Source organism: Bombyx mori, chromosome 22 (genome assembly GCF_030269925.1).
Source record: "Bombyx mori chromosome 22, ASM3026992v2".
Lineage (NCBI taxonomy): Eukaryota > Metazoa > Arthropoda > Insecta > Lepidoptera > Bombycidae > Bombyx > Bombyx mori.
This window is the reverse complement of record NC_085128.1, coordinates 9,091,765-9,115,883: the sequence shown is the minus strand read 5'-3', so window position 1 is coordinate 9,115,883 and position 24,119 is coordinate 9,091,765. Positions and strand designations below refer to the sequence as shown.

The window sequence follows — 24,119 nt, the reverse complement described above, 5'->3', positions numbered from 1 at the left end:
AATGAAACTTAATTGAAACTTGTTTATTAAAAATTGGAAAACAAATCCTTCAAAAGAATGACATGTTCTTGATGCTTAAATTAAAATTCGAAGGATATCAAAGACTTGAATAAATAAAGTACGATACAGAGTTATTGTTATTGAAAAATTTTAATCTTACACTAAATATAATTGTCAAGGTCGAGCCCAAAGATTTTGTTTATTATTAAATAAAAACAAGAAACTAAATATCATTTATACCTAAACATAAGTTAGTAGTCGTCTTACTTAAAAATGTCGTTGTACTAAAATTGGGTAGGTAAAAACGATTTTGAGCGAGATATTCATAGAGCTGTACCGATTCAAGATGATTTCAACTAAAGCATTAATCTATTTTTAACACAAACTGTGAACACAGCTTATGAAAAATTTACAACGCCGTTCGGCCTTCCATTTTGAATAATGACGAAAGACGTGGCTTAATGTCATCCGCTTAATACATAACGTGATCTTGGCTCGAGACATCACGCGTACCTTGTATGCATAGATTTTTTATATTTTTTGGAATGAAGTTCCTTACGGCAGGCTTGGAGGAGATAGGGATTTTGCTGCGCGACCGAACTGAAAAAAATGTGATAGTAAAACCGTAAGAAAAAGTCCGTGGAATAAAACCGTTAAATGAGACGTGCGCAGGCGCGACAGTCGTATACACAAGCGAGTAGTGTATAATACCTTTCTCTTTCTCCTTCTTTCTTTTCGTTCCCCTCCCTCCTCTCTCTATTTAGTAATTATTTCTATTTCTATGTGATTTTATGTTGTCAACCAAAAATAAAGAGATATATTTTGTTATTTTAATTAATAATTTGAATTACTATTTTTTTTATTTTACGTAATTTATTATTTCCTAAAATACTGAATTTCCTAAATACTTTCCTGTACTTAAATAAAAACTAATCAGCAAAATTTAAGAGAAAAACCAAGAAAACCTACATAAAATTGAGCACCATTTTTTTTTTGCAAATTGTGTCGATTCTACATTAGCCGAAGGAACTTCGTTCCTACCTGGTGTCCCACGACATCACATCTTTTTTTATATATAATTGTATTAAGCCCTCAATGAACTCACGGTCCGTTTGATACTAAGTCTATAGACACATCATTATTACTGCTAAGAACCTTGAGATCTGTGGCTGAAAGGCGATTGCATGCAGTAGAGACGCGAATGTTGCGATGGATGTCTGGAGTAACGAGAATGGATAGAATACGGAATGAATATGTTAGAGGAAGTCTGAAAGTGGCACCTGTGACAGAGTAGCTGAGAAGTGCGCGCTTGGGACGGTATGAACATGTGATGAGACGAAATGAAAATGAGGTTGGTAAGAGAGTGTTAACTATGAATGTGGAAGGATGTAGAGGAAGAGGTAGACCTAAGAAGAATGGATGGATTACGTGAAAGACGATATGGGTAAGAGGAGAGTGAGCAAAGAAATGGTATATTATAGAAGGGTATGGAAGGAGAAAACATGTTGCGCCGACCCTAGGTGACTGGGAGAAGGGCAAGATAATGATGATGATGATGAACCTTGAGATCATCTGGGAGTGTCGATTACGGTGCTATCTATCACTTCCTCGTGGAAAGTAATTCGTGAAAACTTGCGTAAATAGGTATTTCCTTAGAAATTAGTATTACTGCTAATGCATACATACGTATGTATTATATATTAGTATCATATAAACCATTTATGAGTCTCTCACGGTTGATAGATTATTTAGGATAGTTGTGTGGATTGCGAACCCGTCCGAGTAGACATTAACTTAGATAATGATATATCATTTTGACGCTTCGTACATCTAAGTTAATAGCACATTCCTTTATAAGTCTATTACCACCGTTTATCTCTGTGAAATTCTCGGAATCTAAATTCTAGATACAAAAAAAAATTGTTCAAGTATTTTCATCACATAACATTTTCATCACACACGAGGCTCATTATGACTGGCACAAAGATACATACATCTTTGAATTTTACAACTTCAAAAGATATTTTTTTTGGAATTGTGTGTAAATAGTACGCTCCTTGCACCTTGGTCCAATGGCCCTTTCCAGAGAAAACAAAGTTAAAATATTTAAATTTTCACAATAAACAAAATTTAAAACAAGGGAAATCGTGCCACACTAGTTCAGCTCGAATCTAACCAGCTATTTTCGCACCTAAAAACTGATAGCACTGAACATCACAATAGTATGTAAGTTCAGTTTTTACGGATTTAAGGAATTTTAAGAAAACTGAAATTAAGGAAAGGAAGGAACATATTATCTGTGATGCGAAAAAAAAATGAATAAAAAAATTGGCTTCTAAATATCGATCGAATTTATTATTGTCGTTTCATTTAATAACTATTAATACTTTTCAAGGTAAATGCGCGCCGACGGGCTTGAAGCCGTTCTCGTCGGCGGTATAGTCGACCCTGTACTTCAAACCATCATCGCCAACGTACTCGTAAAAACCCCTTGTTCTGGTACCACCACCGTTTACTGTCGGTTCAACGCTCCCAGATTCTTCAGCAGCGATCCCATTATCCGTTTCATAAGCGAAATGATATGCATTGACGTCAACATCGTTATCTTGCCGTATTATATTTGCTGATCCGTCGTTCACATATTGAGTTCTGTAAGCCAATGGCTTGACGGTCGATGAGTAGACTAAGGGACGGTATGTCGATACGACTGGAGGGCGATAGGTTACAGTAGCAACAGAAGGTTCTGCGGTCTGTTCAATACTGAAAAATTAGAATCAAAGTTTTATTTACGTCTCTAAGAAACAAAACTGAAATTCGTATTTCAAAACAACAAATTTAAGAAAAGAAAACTAAGATAATCGTCGATGACAAATTTTGTAAAACAAAGGCATGTAGCTGCTATTTGGCAATAAAATAAAGCAGCTTACACAAAGTGCTTAAATTATTGGTTACTTGATTTTTTGTGCACATCTAAACAGTGCGTATTATTGGAATTTTATAAGTTGAATTCCCCTTATTTATTAATAATACCATGGACTAAGTATATAGTACCACAATTTCGATGCTCACGTAATGATTGTCTTGATCTTTTAAGCTTTTCAAATCAGTTATGTTTACCAATTTTGTTTAGAATATTCTAAAGGAATATCATTAGAACAGTCGTTTTTGCTAAAATAGTTTTGATACGTTCAATATGTTAGAAAAATTGTTAATTAGCAATTCATATCTCTTTTATTTCAGTAATCCAACGAAGATTATTTGTGTTTAATATGTTTATGTAAATAGAACAAAAACTCTTAATAATAAGTAAAGTCAAAAGAATACAATAGCTTACCCATTTCCGTACTTGACGAAAGGAGTCAACAGTTGTTGATTCAGCGCCTTAGCGTAATATGGCTGATACGCGTTGTAGATCGATTGGTATTTGCTATTTCTGTTGAGTAGGCTCCTGTACCGTCCATCAAAACTATTGATGTACTTTCCATCGTTCGTTGGGTAATAACTCCCGTCGCCGTAAATCTCTGGCCTGTATTTTCCATCGTCTTGAGCTTGACTCCTGGATACCAAGAGTGAGCAGGTAGCCACTACGAACTGTAACAAAATATCAAAATAACAAAATTCTGTTTGGCAACTCGAAACTCAAAAAATTTAATTTAATTGGCATTTTATTGCCATTAAAATTTATTAAAAAAGTTTATGACCTAAACTCGTACAAATGTATTTTTTTAAGCACTCCACCAATATTGGAGTATTGAAGCGAAAGCTTCAGCTTATCTTTATTCTTTGAAATGATTGAGTCGTTTTTTCAACGAGCATTTTTTTAGGATATGACTGTTGCTATGGTTTCTATTATATATCTATTTAGAATATTAAAATTGCACCACCACATCTCTTGCCGTGGATCTAGTGAAGGCAACTAAGGTATTCTCTGAACAACAGCAGTACCGCACCGCACTATAGCAGCGTTTCTTTTTCTTACCTATGCTGATAGCCTTGGGAGGCTATTTCAGCTTCGCATTGACGTGTAGGTGAGCTCACGGGGCTCACCGGGGCAAGCGGGAGTGTTGCTAACACTGGCCCTAGCAAGAGCAGTACTTCGCAGAATCTACCACCGGATCGGAAACGCGACCTACTGAGGAGATCCGGCGAGAAACACAGTGGGCTGTGTCTATGGGTTAATTTACTCGTCGAGCCCTTCGTCGCAAGCGACCGGTTCGGCCAGGAGGGTGAACTAGCAGCGTAGCAATGATAGGGCCTATTTTAAGTCCGACTGCCAACAATTTCGAGTTGACGAGATGTCACCACCCGGCCTATTTTTGCGCATAGCAAACATACGTTACAGTTTCAACACCTGCGAAATCCCTAACGCATTACATTGTCAGTTGAAAAAACATACGTGAAGTTCACATGTAGCAGAAGTGAAGCCTGCAGTACTTTTAGTATTGTTTTGCGATTAACATTTTCGTTTCCGAAAAATTATGTTATTTCTGTTTCATTAATTTTTAAATCAGAAAGAACGCTGCCTAAGTAGTTTTCACTTAAAAATGTATAAAAGGTTTCTTGAAAAATGTATTAACACTCTATTTTTTTTCCTCCCTATGCTGATAGCCTTGAGAGGATATTTCGGCTTCACCATAACGTGTAGGTGAGCTCGCGGGGCTCAAACCGGAGTGATGCTAACACTGGCCCTAGCAAAAGCAGTGCTTCGCAGAATCTACCACCGGATCGGAAACGCAACCCACTGAGAATATCCGGCGAGAAACTCAGTGGGCTGTGTCTATGGGTTAATTCGCTCGTTGAGCCCTCGTTGCAAGCGACGGGTTCGACGAGGGCGGTGACCGGTACACTCTATTGATAATTTAAGAATGTACGAAATACATTGGACCTATAGCGCTATTCAGATCATGGCTCATAAGCATCGTTTGTTTTGTAGGTTTAGGATGCGGTTTTTTGATGAAAGTTACCGCTAAAGCTCAAAAGTCATCTGAGCATCAACATTACAATGTGGTGACTTTGAGCTTAAGTAATCGCTTAGCGTGAAATGAGATGCTTCTCGATGCCCGGGACACCAGGCTAAGTGGCCCCTTGCTGTGTTGTGCTGTGCAGTCAGTGTGTGCCCAAAGTGCGTGTGTTGAATCTAGCGGTGCTGTTTCGGGGTGGAGACATTCCGAGCAGTGAAACGCGGGACCCGGGACCAGGTAAGTGGATCGACACTTCTTTCTTTAAACACCAGTTTAATACGGGTAGGTGTCGACCAGCCTGTGAAAGCTGCGTCGCCGTTTTATTTGGATATAAAACCGGCGAACGTTAGCGCCATCGAGTCTGGCCTCCCTGTGTCACTCCCAGTCCTCTCCTACCCCTCGGGGTTAGGCGGGGCGGTCGCTAAACCCGGTAAATTGGTCTAGTTATTAAGGTTTGATGGCGCTGGAACCCCTATAATACCAGTTTAGCTCAGTTAAAATTTAGAATAGTTTAGATTAGTTTTATTCATTATTTTTTACAATTTAGATTAAATTAAATTAAATTAATTTAGATTTTTGTAATATAGTACTGTGTAAATAATTGGCGCTGCTGTAGCTTTATAAAAAATTTTTTTCATATCTACCCACTTTTAGCATAATATTTTTTTAGCATTTAATTTTACGTAGATAGTAATTCTGGTATACCGGCCGACCTTCTTAAGTGGCCACTTTTAGATTCAGTTAATTATTTAGTTTTCTTTTGTTATTTTGTAGTTTAGTAGGGTTCTGGTAGGGTGTTCCCGCCGTCCTTTTGTTTACAGGTTTTTCAAGTTTTATGGAATTTTGTCTAGGTTGTAGTATATTTTATTTATTGTTCTATTTTAATTACTTGGTTGTCTGGGTTGCTGCAGGGTGTGGTGTGGCTGACCGGAAGGTGGGGATTTCACGGTCCTGAATATTTTTTCGGAACCGCCAAATCTGGGGCCACCGGTCTGTCGGCATACGCTGGGGTAATCCGTGTTGGCCGGGAAGAGGAATAGATATAACTACATATATATTTACACACGTATACTTCTTATTCATTTATTGATTTATAGTAGCTTAATTAAATGTTGTTTTATAGAATTGGTATTATTAGTATTATTAGTAGTTTTTGAATTCATTTATTATATTGTATATTATTATAGCGGTGGATACTCACTGACCCCACTATTGTTCCATATCTTTTAATGTACATTTGATTATCATTACCCATAAATAGTTATTAGTCCATTTAAATTACAGTCTTTTAATCTTATTATTTAATATTGAATTTAGTTATTCTAATTCAATTTTTGTTTACTGTTACCAATTTATTTTGAATACCGACAACTATATGGTCGGTCGGTAGCTAGCAAAAACATTCAGCTTGACCGAACTGATTTCCCTGGGGATCCAATGACCAATTAAGCCTGCTAGACCTTGATATCATGTCTGGGGGAAATTCACCCCCGCTCATCAGCACTCCCGGCCCGTCTCACAAGGGACGACAGGTGATGCCTCAATCAAGCAGATACCAACCAACGCCAGCAGCTCGTATAGGCTCGATGGGACTCGGGACGGACAGTCTGCCCGGGCCTTCGGTCGCGGCCCAGAGGACTCTGAGGATCGAACCGGAGGAAGATAATCTTCCCTCGTTGACCGATCCCTCTGGGCCCTCTCGGCCGCGGAAGAAGGCCAGGTCCGAGTCTGACCGAGGCTCATCGAGCGATAAGGACAAGCGTCCCAGACTAGGCCCTTCCTCCAGATCGGAGGGGGAGGATAGTTCGACCACGTCCTCAGCTCATTCCTCGACAGAATCAGTCACTCCCTCCTCGTCCAGATCTTCGTCCCCCTCTGGGAGTCCAATCCCAGCTAAACCCATTCCGAAACCTAGGGCTCCCGCCAGGACAGGGATAGCCCTAAGGCAACAACGATCCCCTCCTCGTTCTCCCTCCCCAACGCTTTCCCCTATCCCGGTAGACTCAACCCGAGGTGCCCCCGCCCTAAGCGGCACGGCGGGTAACCTGGATTCGACCAGGTATATGGACCTCGAGTCTACCAGACCACACGTCCCAAAGCCCAATCCCATCCCTTCTACCTCCTATGCTGCCATGGCAGCTAGGCCAGGTGCTCCCACCACCCAGAGGACTTCCCAATCCTCACAAGTCCCTCCCCCGAGGCCGAAGGGTCGTGCCCAGGAGGTACTGCGCCGACACCCGCCAATTATGGTGGAGGCCCTTCCAAATTGGTCCCGCCACATGGCGGCCATAAGGGAGCGCCTAGGCCGCGCCCCCTCGGCGCGACCCTTCGGCGCCGGTTTTAGATTTCTGCCGACGTCGGTGGAGGAGTATAGGGCGGTCCAGGCCTACCTGTCGGAGGCCTCTGCCAGGGACGGTGCCATTAAATGGTACTGTTACGCCCTGGCGGAGGAGATGCCTTCGAAGGTGGCGGTCCGGGGCCTCCCTGCCGACACCGACGAGGCAGAGATCGTCAATGCCCTGAAGGAGCTGGGATTCCCGGCTCGATATGCCAGGTGCATTAGGTCCCAGAGAGGGCGTCCGGGCTGCGTGTTTCACGTAGCCCTGGATCACCTCTCGAAGGACGGTCTCGCCCGCTTGTACGCAGTCAACGAACTGCTGTACCTGCCGGGGGTGACGGTTGAAGGATGGCGTCCAACCCGAGGACCTGCGCAGTGTCATCGCTGCCAGGCCTTCGGACACGCCTCCTACAACTGTCATCGCGCGGTCCGTTGCGTAAGGTGTGCCGGGGAGCACATCGTAGCGGACTGCCCGAGGCCGAGAGACGGCCCATTCTCCTGTGCTAATTGCGGGAAGGACCATTCCGCCGTCGACAGACGGTGTGCGGTCTACCGCAAACGGGCCAGGATGATGGGAGTAACCGTCCCTCCTCCTGCGCCTCAGGCGCCTCGAGCCGGGGGTGCAGCTCTTCCGGCATCTGAACCAGTAGCAATATGGAAGGGGAAGGGGAAAGGGAAATCTTCCCAGCCCCCTCCCCCTTCCCACTCCGCTCCGTCTGCTGTGGTGGTGGAGGCGTCGCCATCGGCGTCTACACTGATGGCACAGGCCAACCCGCCACGGCAGACAACCAAATCCAAGCCTACTCCTGCTCCCCGTGGTCGAACTACTGCTGCTCCATTGCCACAACAAATACCTTGCCCGACTAGCGGTCGTACGACAACAAAAAACAGGGAAAAGAATAGACGCAAAAAATTGAAAAAAAAGGCAAGGAAAAAGGAAGAAAAAGCAAGAAGGGGCATACCAGAGCCTATAGTGCCGGATCCCCCATCGAGAACCCATATCGAAACCATGGAGGTCGCTGAGGCCTCCCCACCAGCCCAATTATTGACAACAAGCCCGCAATTGCCTTCGGCCCATCCGGTCGAAGGTAATATAGATAATTTAAATAGTCAGCCCCCCCTTCCCCCCCGCCCTCAGCGCGAGCGCCGCAGCGGTCGACAGGCCTCTCAGCCTGCCGGCTTTGCTGCATGGCTGCTGGCACTCTGGGAGAACTTGGCCGAGGTGATCTCCGGAGTCATCCGCGAGATCGCCTCTGGCGCTAGCCCTATCGGGGCTATCCTGTCGGGGTTCTACCAGTTGATAGCGAGGCTCAATGGCTAGCCAGGAGCTTCGCATCATCTATTGGAACCCCGATGGGATAAGATCCCGAAAAAACGATCTCTTGGTTCTCGCCCAGGAGTACAACCCTGAGGTTCTGCTGCTGGGGGAGACCTTGTTAAAACCTCAGGATGTGTTCAGGATTCCCAACTATTTCATGTACCGACGTGACGAGCTTACCCCTGCCGGGCGGCCGTTCAGGGGCACTGCGGCCCTTGTCAGGCGGGACGTGGTGCATGATCAGTTGGATTTGCTGTCCTTCACATCGACAAGGTCAGTCGGTGTGAGGGTACACACCGCGGGGGGAGATATGCGGATTTATGCCGCGTATAGACCCCCGGGGCCTGAATTCCATCCTGAGGATATAAGACGGGCCCTGAATTACGACAGCCGCCCAGCTCTGCTGGTCGGGGACCTCAACGCGAAGCACGTCGCGTGGGGTTCCCGACTTAACACAGCAGTGGGCAGGCGGCTGTTAGAAGATGCCGATAGGGGCGACTACTCTGTGGTCGGCCCTGATGAACCCACGCACGTCCCGACCGCCGCGCGATACCAGCCCGATGTGCTGGACGTGTGTGTTCATAAGGGGCTACGGTGCCCCGTAACGATCGAGGCACTGTACGACCTGGGTACCCCACATCTCCCTGTCCTGGTGACACTGGGAATGGGGCTCACCCGGGTTGCGACTTCGCCCCTACGACCGAAGGTCGACTGGGAGCTCTTTAAGAGACGACTAGTCGACCTTCCCGTAATTCAGGACCCCAACACCCCTGAGGGGGTCGACGACGCGGCAGTCCGCCTTGTCGACTCCATCAGGGGAGCGATTGACCAGGCGACGACTCTTGTGCCCAGCGGCGGGCCCAGAGGTAGACTCCCGGCCCATCTGAAGGCGATTATTCGCCGGAAGAGGGGCCTGAGGAGGCTCTGGGCGACAACTCGTTGTCCCAGGATCAAGCGCGAGCTTAATGAGTTGGAAGCGGAGTTGGCGGCGAAGATTAGCTCCTTTCGGGGCTATGCGTGGGAGGAACGGATTGAGGAGGCCCGTGAGGACCCCTCTTCCGTGTCCCTCCACCGACTTTGCCGCCAGCTCTCAAATCGGCCTGCCCCGACTTGTCCACTCGTGGACGAGAGGGGCAACCGATGCTTCTCGGCTCAGGCCCGCGCCGATGTCCTGGCCGCAATGCTGGAGCGGCAGTTCGTTCCGAATGACTCTGCACCCTCAGAGGCCGCATTCCACCAATCGGTGGAAGAGAGCGTAGCGAACCTACTCTCCTCCCCGGTGCCACCGTTGGGAGATGATGTTTTCATCACTCCCAGTGAATTGCGCCTCTCCATCAAGCGGATGAAGAGGCGCAAGGCGCCGGGAGAGGACGGTATTCCCTCCCTCGCATTCTTCCACTTCCCTGAAACGGTCGTGTCATACATGACACGGCTGTGTCGCCGCACATCCTTCCCAGACCCGAGCAGTTCGGGTTTCGCAGCGGTCACTCGACAACGCTGCAATTGGTCCGCGTCATGCATCACTTGGCGGATCGGTCCAACGCGCGCCAGTACACGGCCGCAGTCTTTCTCGATATCGAGAAAGCCTTCGACCGTGTCTGGCATGCGGGACTGATCCACAAGCTGGTGCAGAACACGGACCTCCAGCACGCCTACGTGCGACTGCTGGGGTCGTACCTGGAGGGAAGATCCTTCTTTGTCGCGGTCGAGGGCGCCAAGTCGTCGGTGCGCCCAGTCACGGCCGGAGTTCCGCAGGGAAGCGTCCTGGCTCCACTCCTCTACGCTCTCTACACAAACGACATTCCCACGCTCGAGGGTAACCTCCAAGCGTGGGAAGTAGACGTGAAGTTGGCGCTGTTTGCCGACGACAGCGCCTACTTCTCGTCATCCAACGTCCCCTCTGCGGCCATTTTGAGGATGCAGAGGCTCTTGGACTTACTGCCCCAGTGGCTGGATCGATGGAGGGTCGCGGTCAACGTGGGGAAGACTGCGGCTATCCTCTTCGGTCCGGTCCGCACAACAGTCGTCCCGGGACAGCTCAGTCTCCATGGCGCTAATGTCGAGTTTAGGTCCAGCGTCCGGTACTTGGGGGTCGATATCGACCGGAGTTTGAGGATGACCGCCCACGCCAATAAGGCGTTGGCGGCCGCTCGCTGTGCGAGATTCCTCCTCCGGCCGGTGTTGGCCTCCAGGTTGCCGGTCAGGACTAAGCTCGGCATTTATAAGACGTATGTCCGTTCCCGTATCACGTACGCAGCTGAGGCCTGGTATCACCTCATCCCGCAGGGTATGCGGGCGAGGTTACAGGTCCAGCAAAATCTGGCTCTTCGCACGATAGTCGGAGCAGGGCGTTACGTCAGAAATGACGTAATCGCCCGGGATCTGGATGTGGAGTCGCTCGAGGAGTTCATCCGGAGGCTAGCTCGTAATCTTTACGAGCGGGCTGACGGTGGACCCCACGAGCACCTCCACAATATAGCTCCCTTGCACGCCAGACCACCTGATGGTCGGGCGCTACCAAGGGAGCTACTGGAACCCCCGGCTATGGTAAGATAGTCGGCTTAACCGGAGTGATATGGGAGTGCTCATAATGAGTGCCCCCATGGGACTGAGCTGTCCACACTCTTCACTTCCCCCCACATCGTTGGGGTGCCCCCTTATGGGGACCCATTTCCCACCCCCGTTGGGTGGACCACTCCCCCGTCTGGGGAGTGTTTAACATCGGTCCCTCCCCGCGATGGTCTTCCCCTTTTGGGGAGCCCAGAACGGGTGAGCGCCAAACTAGTGCCGCGGCTCCTCCTCTGGTTTGTAGAGGTGGGGCCGCGGCATGGGGCCGGTGGCGGGCCCCACGGTTGCTGACTGTTGTCCCTGTTGTATATAGTAGTTTAGTTAGTTTAGTTAGTAGTTAGTTGTAGTTAGATAATAAGGAAAAAAAAAAAAAAAAAAAAAAAAAAAAAAAAAAAAAAAAAAAAAAAAAAAAAAAAAAAAAAAATATATTATAGCTGTAAGGAAGCAGAGGACAGCAGCCGGCGCCGGGGTGTCATCGCCGCGGGCATCGAGCCGTCACCAGACTGCCCATCGTATTATATATATGTATGTATTTTTGTCGATGTGAGTGTGCCGAGGCACGCTGCGAACAGCCCTCCCCCCAATCCAGTCCTGCATCTATTTCACCCCTGCCCTATGTGGCAGGGAGCGTCTGCCCGGGTAGTGGGGTTTACCCCGAGGCCCGCTCCGTGCCCCCGTAAGGGAGTACGACGACCCCGTAATAATAATAGAGATGCTTCTCCATTTATGGAGAAACATTGTTTCCAATATAAATTCAACAATTTTAATCGCATCAAACCAGGGTTCACTTTCGAAGGTACATTTAAAATAACTAAGCGTTGGATTGGATTTAAGATAATATAGTTCAAATTAGAATTATTGAAATCATTTATTTCATATTCATTAACTCAATAACTATCATGTCAGGCTACAACTTGTATGTCTTTTATATATTGTATATTTGTCGTAATAAAACATCATAATATTAAGAAATATAATTTCAAGCATTCTACTTTAAATCAATGTAGACTTACCAATATCACTTTCATGTCTCTAGCTTACTGTGAACTAAAAAAAAAGAATGATAGTTCGTAACGCCTCTCGTTTCTTATATACGACCATCAAATTCTAAAATGGAGTATTTATTGCAACAATCCATCGATCTTAATTGTGTAAATGCTAATTTTAGTTTTAGGTTGGCATTCAAGGATACTTATTTGGGCTGGTCCGATATATATTACACGAGACGACGCAGCCATACCAAGCCTTTTGGTAACTTTACGCCTACTTGCAAGACGGTTGTATAATTTGTTCGTAAACTAGCGATTTTACTGCTATCAGTACCTAGTGGTAGCAATTAATGGAAATTATTTTTTTATAGTGTGATGTCCTTGTAAATGGACTCTTGCCCACAAACGGGTTCAATGGTGAAGGAATAACATCCAGGAATGAAAATCAAAACCCGCAATTTTATTTTCAGAAATTACTAGCGGAGCGGCCTGAAGACCCACACAAATACATACATACTCTGATCCCTTATAATATACTTCTGCCACAAACCTTTCCGATTCAAATGATAAGTCAAGTAAGTAAAGTTTTGAAGTCGTCGTGGCCTAACGGATAAGACGTGCGGTGCATTCGTGTTGAAGCGATGCACCGGTGTTCGAATCCCACAGGCGGGTACCAATTTTTCTAATGAAAGACGTACTCAACAAATGTTCACGATTGACTTCCACGGTAAAGGAATAACATCGTGTAATAAAAATGAAACCCGCAAAATTATAATTTGCGTAATTACTGGTGGTAGGACCTCTTGTGAGTCCGCACGGGTAGGTACCGCCGCCCCGCTTATTTCTGCGGCGAAGCAGTAATGCGTTTCGGTTTGAAAGGTGGGGCAGCCGTTGTGACTATACTGAGACCTTAGAACTATATCTCAAGGTGTGTGGCGCATTTACGTTGTATATGTCTATGGGCTCCAGTAACCACTTAACATCAGGTGGGCTGTGAGCTCGTCCACACACCTAAGCAATAAAAAAAATAAAAATAAAAAAGTCATTCGTTTGTCAGCTTTTTTTTTTTTCCTACAGCTCTTACAAAGGAAAAAGCTTGACGCGAAAGTCCTATCGATTGAGACGTAAAACACCATTCTCAGCAGGCTTTGCTCCATAATCTGTAGTGGAAGCTACAGTTACCTTCGTGATGGCCATTTTTATTGCATAGATTGGCGAACGAGCTCACAGCCCACCTGGTGTTAAGTGGTTACCGGAGGCCATAGATATCTACAACGTAAATTACGCCACCCACGTGTCGTGCACGTACCCGTGCGGTCACTGCGGTCAGAACTCAGACACTTAGGCGAACAGCTTATTGGTTCGCTTGAACCTCGTTGCGACTTCGGTGACCCGGATCAGCTTTGCGAAATCCCAAATAAACCGCACACCCTCTTGACGCTCATAATTTGTAGGATATGAAGCACCATGACGTAATAATAGCAATAACATTGGTGCCCATTCTCGGGGTGGACGAGATCGCAGTTCACCTGGTCTTAGGTGATTATTGAAACTGTGGGCTCGACCTCTCAATTGCATTGTAGAACGGCTATCTCACCTTTCAAACCAGAAAGCCTTGCTACTTCGCAGCAAGAATAGGCAAGATGGTACCTAAGCCCAGCGAGTTCACAATCATTCCCTAAAATCTTGGTGGAGGCCTAAGTGCAGAAATGGACGCCTATGGGCTGATGATGATGATGATGACGATCTAGGCTGACATCAACCAACCTTTATCAATATTTCTCTTCTCAGACGTTCCGCGGTTTCCAAAGCGGTGGCAGTTTTCTTGAAGAATTTTAAGTTCTGATGTCCCCTCGCTGCCAAAGTACCACGTCGTCTAACGATCTGCTTCTACATCTACTCATAATTCGAAATTCCCAAAGTAAAATTAATATGATCAGTCTATTACATTTGTGACCGCTCCAGGTTATACTCATAAAAAACTTTTTCCTTAAAACAATACGACAATAACAAAATCCAGTATCAATAAAATAATATGCGGTATATTTTTGTTGTTGTTGTATTTCGGATTTTTGGAACGTAGTTATTCTAAAATATAAAAGAAGTAAAGATTTGAAACAAACATTAAATGAACAAAAAGCAAAGGTTCAATAAATATAACGTGCACCATCATGCGGATGAGTTGTCGCCCATGACACAGATATTTTTTATTCGATCGAGCGAATGTTAGTGACCTGTATGCATCCAATGAGTTCAACATACTTAAAGGGTACGAATCTTTTATCTTCGTTTTATTGATCAGGTCAACTGCGTAATTCCAACTAAATTATACACATACATACTTAATATTGAATTTTAAATCTGACAACATACAGTAGATTTGGACACCTTTTTGATTTTATTTCTTACTTTTATACATTTCGTTGGCATATCATAAAATATTCTATTTTTTATGCTGCATATCAGTGGATTACGGTTCACTAGTTGCTTTGTGGTTACTGTAATTCAGATACATAACAACATGAGTTTTACGGCTACTTTTTATTTTTACTGGTGGTAAGAGGTCTTGTAAGTCCGCACGGGTAGGTACCACCGCCCCGCTTATTTCTGCCGTAAAACACTCCAGTAAGCGCTTAACACCAGGTGGGCTATAAGCTCGTCCATCCATCTATGCTTAAAAAAACAATCAGCCCTGGGACGATATTCGAAGTCTGTGACTGTTTAGTAATATCGTGTTACATTTACTCTTATACAAAGTTACGGCCCACCTAATACGACTGTCCGCACTTTGAACCTGAACCCATGAGTGCTTCTCTACAAATAGGTACGAATGGAGGTACCTACCCGTACGGGCTGGGCTTGCAATATGTCCTAGAACCAGTAATTATGCAAAGTCATTTTTTGTTACTCTATGCTTTGCTGCATCCCCTGGTTCAGGTATTTAATTAGCGACGCGGCCACGGTAGCAGGGTTAGAACACTAATGAAATACCTAGTATATCCTTAGAAAAATGTATTAGTAGACAAACACATCCTTAGATCATCGGATCACTTCATATCGTGTATGTCGTCCGCATTTTGGAATATGTGACCGAAGTCTCAATTTTTTTGTATAACAGTTTCTGAGCATGCCGGCTTACAATACGTCCTAATATCGATAGCTGTAGTACGCTTAAAAGAAACGATATTCTATTTTCACAAATTACGCAAGCACTCGACTTTTTCTGTGTATTCACTTAACATAAGGACTCTCGTCGGACATTCAAAGCGAATTAAGAAAAAATCGTCTTTTTGTTCAGAGATAAACTCATCAATTCACTGCAAAACAAGTAACTTGTGTAGTTTTATTTATTTTACACACTAATTATAATTATTGTAACATTCCAGTTTAGTATTTATTGTGCATACTGCATGTAAATGTATGAATATAATATGGCACGACACTATACTCGATTAAATGAATAATAATATGTCTCTTCGAGCAAAAATACTTCAACCTTCAGTAAAAACGTAGGCGGAGATATTCATTGTGATTTCTACAGCCTTTATCCACATATTATTTTGAAAGATGCAGTTTTACGATCAATCCAATGAACAAAAAAAACCAACCACTTTTAAACAACTTTACAATATGGTACAATTTATGGAATTAAAAAAAAACATATTTTTTTCTTGCTCTGCTTAAATACTTGTCAGTTGAACAAGATTTTTAAAGCACCAAAGGTCATTTTTTCAATGACACATTCCGAACCCGCTAAGATTATGATTCATCCAATACACATCTAACCGGATACTTATCGGGACCTGGTGAGTTCACCGCTGTCCAATGAGGAGGAAAATTAAGGTTCCATATAAATTTTTCGGTCGTTTCGTATTCAATAAAAGTCAGGGCGATCACATTATATCTGAGTTTATTGCTATGCACGAAATATGTTCGATAAATTCTTGAGCCTTTTTGTACCTAACTGTACTTAAGTGTAAATAAGAATCTCTTCAGTGGTTCTTGTCCATGTGTACCTACAATATTTATGGATTACTTATCTTATTCGCATCATCATCTCGGCCTATAGCTGCTCACTGTTGAGGATAGGCCTCTCCAATAAATCTCCAGTGCGCCCGGTCTCGACTCCAAATCGCAGTAGCCACCATGGAACAGTGGTTCCGGAAGTAGCGCATTGACATAAACCCCACGAAAAGCACAACGGTGCTCTTCTAAAGGGGTTGCCCTCCGAATACTACTTCGAGCAGCCCACCCGCTAATAGGCGGGTTAACACCTCCGCCATTAGCCCCATCACTCTTTGGTCAGCCCATACCGTAGGACCTCAAAGGTCAAATATATAGGGGTCACCCTCGACAGAGGGATGACATTCCGACCCCACATTAAAACGCTACGCGACCGCACCGCCTTTATATTAGAACGCCTCTATTCTATGGTTTACAAGCGAAGTAAATTGTCCCTTCGTAATAAGGTGACAATCTACAAAAATTGCATACGCCCCGTCATGGCCTATGTAAGCGTAGTGTTCGCTCACGCGGCCCGCGCCAACTTGAAGCCCCTTCAAGTCATTCAATCCTGTTTTTGCAGGTTAGCCATCGGAGCACCATGGTTCCTAAGGAATGTGGATCTCCATGATGACCTTGACTTAGTGAGTAAGTATTTACTGTCGACATCATTGCGCCACTTTGAGAAGGCGGCACGACATGAAAATCCTCTTGTCGTGGCCGCCGGTAATTACATACCCCATCCTGTGGACCAAATGGTAAACAGTCGACGTCGCCCTAAGCAGGTCATTACGGACCCTCCCAATCCATTAACGGTGCTTTTAGGTACCACAAGCACCTCAAGTCATATTTCCCGTCGAACCCGTCGCTTGCGACGAAGGGCTCGGCAAATAAATTAACCCATAAACACAACCCACTGAGATTGTCGCCGGATCTTCTCCGTGGGTCGCGTTTTCCAATACGAAGGTAGATTCTACGAAACACTGCTCTTTCTAGGGCCAATGTAAGCAACGCCCGATTTGAGCTCCGTGAGCTCAACTACACGTGAAGGAGAAGCTGAAATAGTCTCTCTAGGCTTGCAGCATAGGTAGGAAAAAAAAAGCGCCCGGTCCGTTTTCACCTGCATCAAACGTGACCCAGCGATATTTACTAGATCTGGTAGTCCATCTGGTAGTTGTCCGTCTCAAACTGCGCTTTCCAGTACGTGATCTCCACTCAAGAATCTCACACATTGATTCTCAACAGTACACTAGCAGTGTAGTAAATTCTTATAATCTATAGAGCGTAAAGCATGAAAATTGGATCCAACACAGTGACAGCGACGCGTAGCCGAAATTCAATAGTATTTCTTTTATTTCTTAGTTGGGTCTACAAACTCACAGCCAATCTAGTGTGCAGTGGTTACTGGAGCTCATAAACATCAACGAAGTAAATATCAATGACGCCACCAGTATTCAGACATGAACTATAAGTTTAAAGCACAATGCCCATTTTCTTAGGGCGTTTGGGCCCTTAAAAAAAGTTGTCGGGTCATGATGGTTTTAACTTAATTTGATAGACAAAGAAATATCGTTTCATAATCAGAAAACGATTTTTATATTCTCACCCAGGTTTAAGAGAAATCTGTTTTTTTCTGCAGCTAAAATTAAGTTGTTAATTGTTTTCTTCGAAATCAATAATCGCTCTCATCATTATTTACAGTATTCAATAAATTAATTGTGGTTAATGTTGCTAGAAATAAGCCCTTACGTACATTTTATTATTATTATATCCTCATAATAATAATAAAATGAAATGAAAATCCGGAAGCCGGCAACGATATTGTCGCTGTTGTTTTTAAATTCGCCAATAAGCAGGCAAAGAGCGTAGCCTATACAGCCTATTCTGTCGTAGTTATATTATTATTTTTTTCAATAAAAAGCTGGTTTATCTCTTTTTATTGCTTTTTGGCAGTTTTGACGTCAACTCGATGAATAGCACATTGAGGGAGCGTGAATTTCCGGAGACCTTTTATTTTGAAAAAAAAACAGTCACTGCTATGTTAGCCACAGTTTTTTTTATTTTTTTTATTGCTTATATGTGTGGACGAGCTCACAGTCCACCTGGTGTTAAGTGGTTACTGGAGCCCATAGACATCTACAACGTAAATGCGCCACACACCTTGAGATATAGTTCTAAGGTCTCAGTATAGTCACAACGGCTGACCCACCCTTCAAACCGAAACGCATTACTGCTTCACGGCAGAAATAGGCGGGGCGGTGGTACCTACCCGTGCGGACTCACAAGAGGTCCTATCACCAGTAATTACGCAAATTATAATTTTGCGGGTTTGATTTTTATTGCACGATGCTATTCCTTCACCGTGGAAGTCAATCGTGAACATTTGTTGAGTACGTATTTCATTAGAAAAATTGGTACCCGCCAGCGAGATTCGAACACCAGTGCATCGCTCGATACGAATGCACCGGACGTCTTATCCTTTAGGCCACGACGACTTCAAAGTCGACTTCAGTTTTATTCCAATGCCTCAATAATCGTGAACAACGATTATTGACGTTTAATACACAAAACAACACCCAATTTATATATTATACATCACAATAAACTATTAAAAAAACATTAAAATAAAACTTCAAGTGACGCTTCACTCGGGTTGCTGCCAAAACTCTGATCATATATTATTAAAATAAGAATAGAGTAATGGTAGGCCATTGAGATTTTTACTAATGGAATCAATAATATCTAAAAATATTAAATAATTCATGGTTTTAAGTAATAATTATTATTACAATGTTGAATTGAACAAAAATAAACTAAAAAGTCTGAATTATAACCATTAGCTATTTTTTTTTAATTTGTTGTTCAAGTCACAGTCAACGCTTTCGTTTGGCCGCTTAAAGGTTTACTATAAGGCTTTATGGGCTAAGCCCTTTGCCTATTGGCGAATTTAAAAACTATGGCATTCAGTTTTGGGATGTTATCAAATAAGTAAATTATTTTGTAAAACAATGCCAGGTTGAAAGAAATGTTGATACATAAGCTAAACAACGTGAAAAAATAAGGCATAGTTTTTCAAGTACAAATAGTTTTGACATAAAGTTGGCCCACTTTTGGGCATTGTCCTTTTACAGAACAATGTAAGCCTCACCCTTCTAACCGAAACGTATTACTGTTTCACGACAGAAATAAGCAGGTACCCGTGTGGACTCACAAGACACCCTACCACCAGTAATTATGCAAATTATAATTTTTGTAGGTTTAATTTTTAATATACGATCTTATCCCTTCACCTAAGACACCCGGTGGGCCTGTAATGTGTGATGTGACTATACCGTAGCTTTTAAACCTTTGCCGGTTCACGAATGAATTCCACGCTGAATTTCACTTGTAATAAAATTCACACCAGCAAACTTGCGTTTGCATAATGCATGACTGTAGGCGTATTGTGTTAAAAATAAAGCTATGTTAGTAAGCAGGGGTGGGTAGCACCTTCATCACCTAACCTTCGTGAAGGAGTGACCTGAGGGGGTCGAGGCCGAGCGACGTGCTACTAGCACTTCTAGCATGCCGCTCAGGAGTGACATCATAATAGGGACCGGTTGGTGGTGTATCTGGTCCCGACCCGCCAAACTGGTTCCGACAGAGCACGGTATCCCGGGACACAAGTGGTACCGCCTGGGTGGCCTGACGGGCCGCCATACCGTGACGTCGACGTTCCAGAGCCTTCTTTTCGCCTCCAACGCTCCGTCGGCCGTGCGTCCTTGGCATGAGCCGTGCGTCTGGTTGCAGTGTTGACGGCGGTAATACCTTACCCTCCTGGATTCTGACCTCGGAGGATTGGACTCTTAAGCGAGAGTGCAGGGGAGTTGTTTAGTGGCCAGGGCCCTAAATACCATTCTTGAACCCGCGATCCGCTCCCAACATCTACGGAACGTCTAGTCGCATATACTCCGCGTGCCTCCTAGGCGCAGGGACCTAGGAGGGCGTAGGAGGTTCGGCCCCCTGCCAAAAAAAGGGAGTAAGTATCACCATCCAACCGATTTTTATCGCAAAGTGGCCGTAGATAAGATGGCAGCTCTCTGGTCATAATAAATGTAAATTCCGATATTCACTTAATACCACATGGACCGTGAGCTTATCGGTTTTATTGTTACAATTCTCTGATTTAATAACTTTTAAGACAAAGATTTGATATTATGTTCGCTTTAGCAGTACAAATACTTAGGTAACTAGCTTACAAACTATGAAGATTACCTTTTTACTGCCTTACTTAATTTTAATTCATCTGATTTATATGCCAACTTCATTTAAAGTTAAACAATAAAGTTCAATTTCAACAGTATTCAACATGATCACAATCTTATCCAGTTTTTTCCCTTCAAGTTATTACCCTACCATGTTCTTTCGTTCGTATTTTCCAGTTGTCGTCGGGGAACATTATTAATAAGACAATGAAGTCAGCTTTAAGTTTTATTGACAAGGTAAAATTTAAAACATCCATTTTAAGTTAAAGTCTGAAGAAATCGCAGTGAATAAATATATTTTATTTTCATTAAGATACTTCGTCGACGACCCTTACAAACACCTCGTATTCTAATTTCAGTTTATTTTTAAGTGAATTCGCAACAGTATCCAAAATCTTTGTTCCTCTGAAACTATAGTATGATCCGAACTTCTCACCGTTTGGAAGGTTCACTGTTGGTGGGTATCTGCAAGAAGAATTTATCATGTGTCTCTAATGGGACTAAACATAACTTCAAAAGGTACACCATATTAGTCTTATACCGTACTGTCTGAGTTTTAAAATAACCGTTATTTCAGTGCAACTGAGATTTCGATCTTATTTCTGTATAACTATCTAACTATCTTCTTCTTCTTCTTATACTTCGATAATGGTTTAAAATTAACGGGCCTGTCAACATATATGGCTGGAAAATATATATCTATGCTTTACTATAACTATAAGTAATATGTAAATAGTGCCAGTATTTTTTTAATTTATTGTCTTGATATGCAGACAAGTATACGGCCCACCTGAGGGTGAATGGTTACTGTCGCCCATGGACGTCAGCAACGCCAGAGACAGAGCCAAGCCGCTGCCTACCGTTAACATGAGATAATCATGTCACCCAATCTGTAAAAAGGCAATGAATTTTCAATTGGTACTCACTGAGTTACGAATTCGGATGTCTCGTTGACTTTGAAATTCGGTGTTAGATATTTGCACTTAACCGCAATTTCTTTGTCCGCATAAACTTTCTTGAAATGATTGGAACTGCTATCGTATTCATTTCCAAAGTGTAAGCCATCGAAAGACACATATTTTTCAACCAGTCCCTTGATGACTTTGTGAATATAAGGATATCTACTAGCGTAAATTCTAATTCCACTATATTTACTAGGACGTTCTCTAAAGCCAGGGTCTCTGCCATCAGGCCCAGGAGGTCCACCGGGTCCGTTAAGGCCATTAGGGCCATTTGGCCCTCCTGGACCACCAGGTCCAAAACCTCCTTCTCCTCCGTTACCTCCAAAGCCTCCGTTACCTCCAAAGCCTCCATTACCACCAAAACCACCATTAGGGCCAACCTGATGCACGTATCGATAGTCCCCATCATCGAATGGATATAAGCCCTGTTGATAAATATAGGTGTATCGTCCTTCATCTCCTGGAATGTATTTTCCTTCATCTAAAGGTCTATAATATTTTCCATCATCGTAAAAATCATATTTTTTCGGTTTATATTTGCCATCATCATAGGGTGAACTTTGAACCGCAGACCACAGGAACAATAGCAGTATCTAAAAATGACAAGATTCAAAATAACAAAAAAAAAGATAAAAATAAAAGCTGCATTGAGTCCATTACGTTTCAAAACCGTAGCAGAAAGCATTATTTTATAGAAAAAATAACATATTATTAAAACGTTATTTTCATTGAAATTAAATCTAGCCCAGGAGTGAGCAACCTTTTTAATCAATAGGACAATTTAAATTTATTTATTTTTTTGTCGGGGCCGCCCATACACTAACTCTAATTAATAATTTACGAAACCTTATTTCTTTTTTATAAACAAACAAGAAAAGAACAGAAAAACGAATTAATGGGAGAAAGTCGATAAAAAATATTCAATTTTAGAAATGCTTGGCGGGCCGCAAAAGACCGTGGACCACGTGTTGCTCATCCTTAAAAACATTTCAAATTATAATTTCACCATATTATATCCCAGGCGAGCGCTAGCACCTCACAAACATCACATTTTTTTTCGAAGTATTTCATCGGAAGTGAACACAAACACTATAAAAATGAGCTGGCACACCGAAACAAAAAAAAATACAAAAAAAAAACAATCACTTAGGCATATTTTATAAAAATTTGCATAATATTATTTATATATTATATAATCAATAGGTACTTACTAATTTAATCATCGGCATCATAATGATTAATGTAACTGACTTAATGAAGTCTTCAGTCACACAGAGCCTGTTGACGCCGCAAATAATGTGCAGGATCTGAAACTAGATCACATTCTGTGAGCATGACACACGGGGAAGCAACCTTTAGGAAATCGATATAAAGCATCAAATTCGTCTCATTTTTCAATGACATTTGATTAGCATTTAAATTAATAATAAATTTAAAATTAAACATACCAAAAAGTGGAACAAGATCCTTAAATCAAGGCGCGACGAGGTCAAACCGATGAATTAGCATAGATTATAAAATTATAATAGTTCCGTTGTGACTCTATTAGTGGATGAGAAGCATCAATCACCTGAGTTTGCACTTTAACATTTAGTAATTTAATTTAAAAAGTTACAGCCGACGAAGGCTCGGATATTTCCGAGACGACCGACTTGTAAGAGAGTCGTATTTTTCTTATGGAATGCTTGAGGCTCCACTTCACACATCGATTTGCATAAAACAAAAATGATTAAAATGCAAACAATATATAGCCCACTGCAATCTGAAGACCTTATTCCGTTTACGTCTGAGTAGATAGTTGACTCTCTTGATTTGGTTGACATACAAAGGCGCGTCCTCCAACTTCATATAGAGTAGGAGTCATAAAGTCTATCTGTGGTGATTTAAATGACGGTAATCTACTTTTTTTTTTTTTTTAAATATAAAATAACAAAAATATTTTACAAATATTATTGCAAAATGAATTGTATTAACTTAATAATTCTTTCGTAAATAACCCACAGCTTCGAAGAAGTAATTATTAATATTCGTCGTTCAAGAAATTTCGGTAATGCAATTGCAAATATTTCATACACTTTTCATATTCACAAGAAAATTATTGGCTAAAATATCTATGTTAAAATTAATAACATAAATTTGGCAAAGTAAGTTCCTTAAAAAGACATTGGTTACTGTTTTGAATTCACCAAGTTCTAACACTTCGATCAACAATGTTGTCAACACATTAGGTCCTACCACCAGTAATTACGCAAATTATAATTTTGCGGGTTTCATTTTTATTACACGAGGACATGCCTTATTCCTTCACCGTCAATCCGGAAGTCAATCGTGAACATTTGTTGAGTACGGATTTCATTACAAGAATTGGTACCCGCCTGGGATTCGAACACCGGTGCATCGCTCAACACGAATACACCGGACATCTTATCCCTTAGGCCACGACGACTTCAAAGTTGACCATGCGTGTGAAAAAATCTGAATTATTTTTATGAATATTTCTAACAAATTTTAAGGATTTCATGCACGCACAATAATTACGGATCTCAAGTTAATTTGCATCTAGAACTAGTATGCCCCACTAAGGAAAAACAAATGAGCACCTGGTTTTTTGTTATTGATATATAAATTTTACACTATTTTACTTAGTAGTTCTGCGGAATTCAACGATTAGTCATTTAATTATTCCTAAAACATGATCTGTGTGATTCACTATAATAAAACTATCTAGTTGCTGGCC

At 42.7% G+C, this 24,119-nt stretch overlaps 2 protein-coding genes across 3 annotated transcripts; both read right to left on the bottom strand.

The window, feature by feature from the left end:
* Window positions 1–2,386: 2,386 nt before the first annotated feature.
* Window positions 2,387–12,247, bottom strand: CPR40 (cuticular protein RR-1 motif 40). The gene is made up of 3 exons (NM_001173242.1): window positions 12,199–12,247; window positions 3,335–3,591; window positions 2,387–2,760 (listed from the first exon to the last, which is right to left on the bottom strand). Exons 1-3 carry the CDS (start codon window positions 12,211–12,213, stop codon window positions 2,391–2,393), a joined length of 642 nt encoding a protein of 213 aa, NP_001166713.1. The 5' UTR covers window positions 12,214–12,247; the 3' UTR covers window positions 2,387–2,390.
* An 8,386-nt stretch (window positions 12,248–20,633) lies between these two features.
* On the bottom strand, window positions 20,634–23,196 carry CPG21 (cuticular protein glycine-rich 21). 2 transcript variants are annotated; one of them, XM_012695237.4, is made up of 4 exons: window positions 22,831–23,196; window positions 22,594–22,695; window positions 21,347–21,975; window positions 20,634–20,885 (listed from the first exon to the last, which is right to left on the bottom strand). In XM_012695237.4, exons 2-4 carry the CDS (start codon window positions 22,612–22,614, stop codon window positions 20,729–20,731), a joined length of 807 nt encoding a protein of 268 aa, XP_012550691.1. In that variant the 5' UTR covers window positions 22,615–22,695; window positions 22,831–23,196; the 3' UTR covers window positions 20,634–20,728. The 2 variants fall into 2 exon arrangements, with proteins under 2 accessions (XP_012550691.1, NP_001128676.2); NM_001135204.2 differs by lacking the exon at window positions 22,831–23,196 and having other exon boundaries at window positions 20,729–20,885; window positions 22,594–22,611.
* Window positions 23,197–24,119: the final 923 nt, after the last annotated feature.

Coding starts and splice junctions, on each gene's coding strand:
- CPR40 (NM_001173242.1), bottom strand. Junction 2,761..3,334: donor TTCGTCAAGTACGGAAATGG/GTAAGCTATTGT, acceptor CTAATTTTTCAG/TATTGAACAGACCGCAGAAC.
- CPG21 (XM_012695237.4), bottom strand. CDS start 22,614: ATGATGCCGATGATTAAATTA. Junction 21,976..22,593: donor TGATGCCGATGATTAAATTA/GTAAGTACCTAT, acceptor TGTCATTTTTAG/ATACTGCTATTGTTCCTGTG. Junction 20,886..21,346: donor ACATCCGAATTCGTAACTCA/GTGAGTACCAAT, acceptor TTCTTCTTGCAG/ATACCCACCAACAGTGAACC.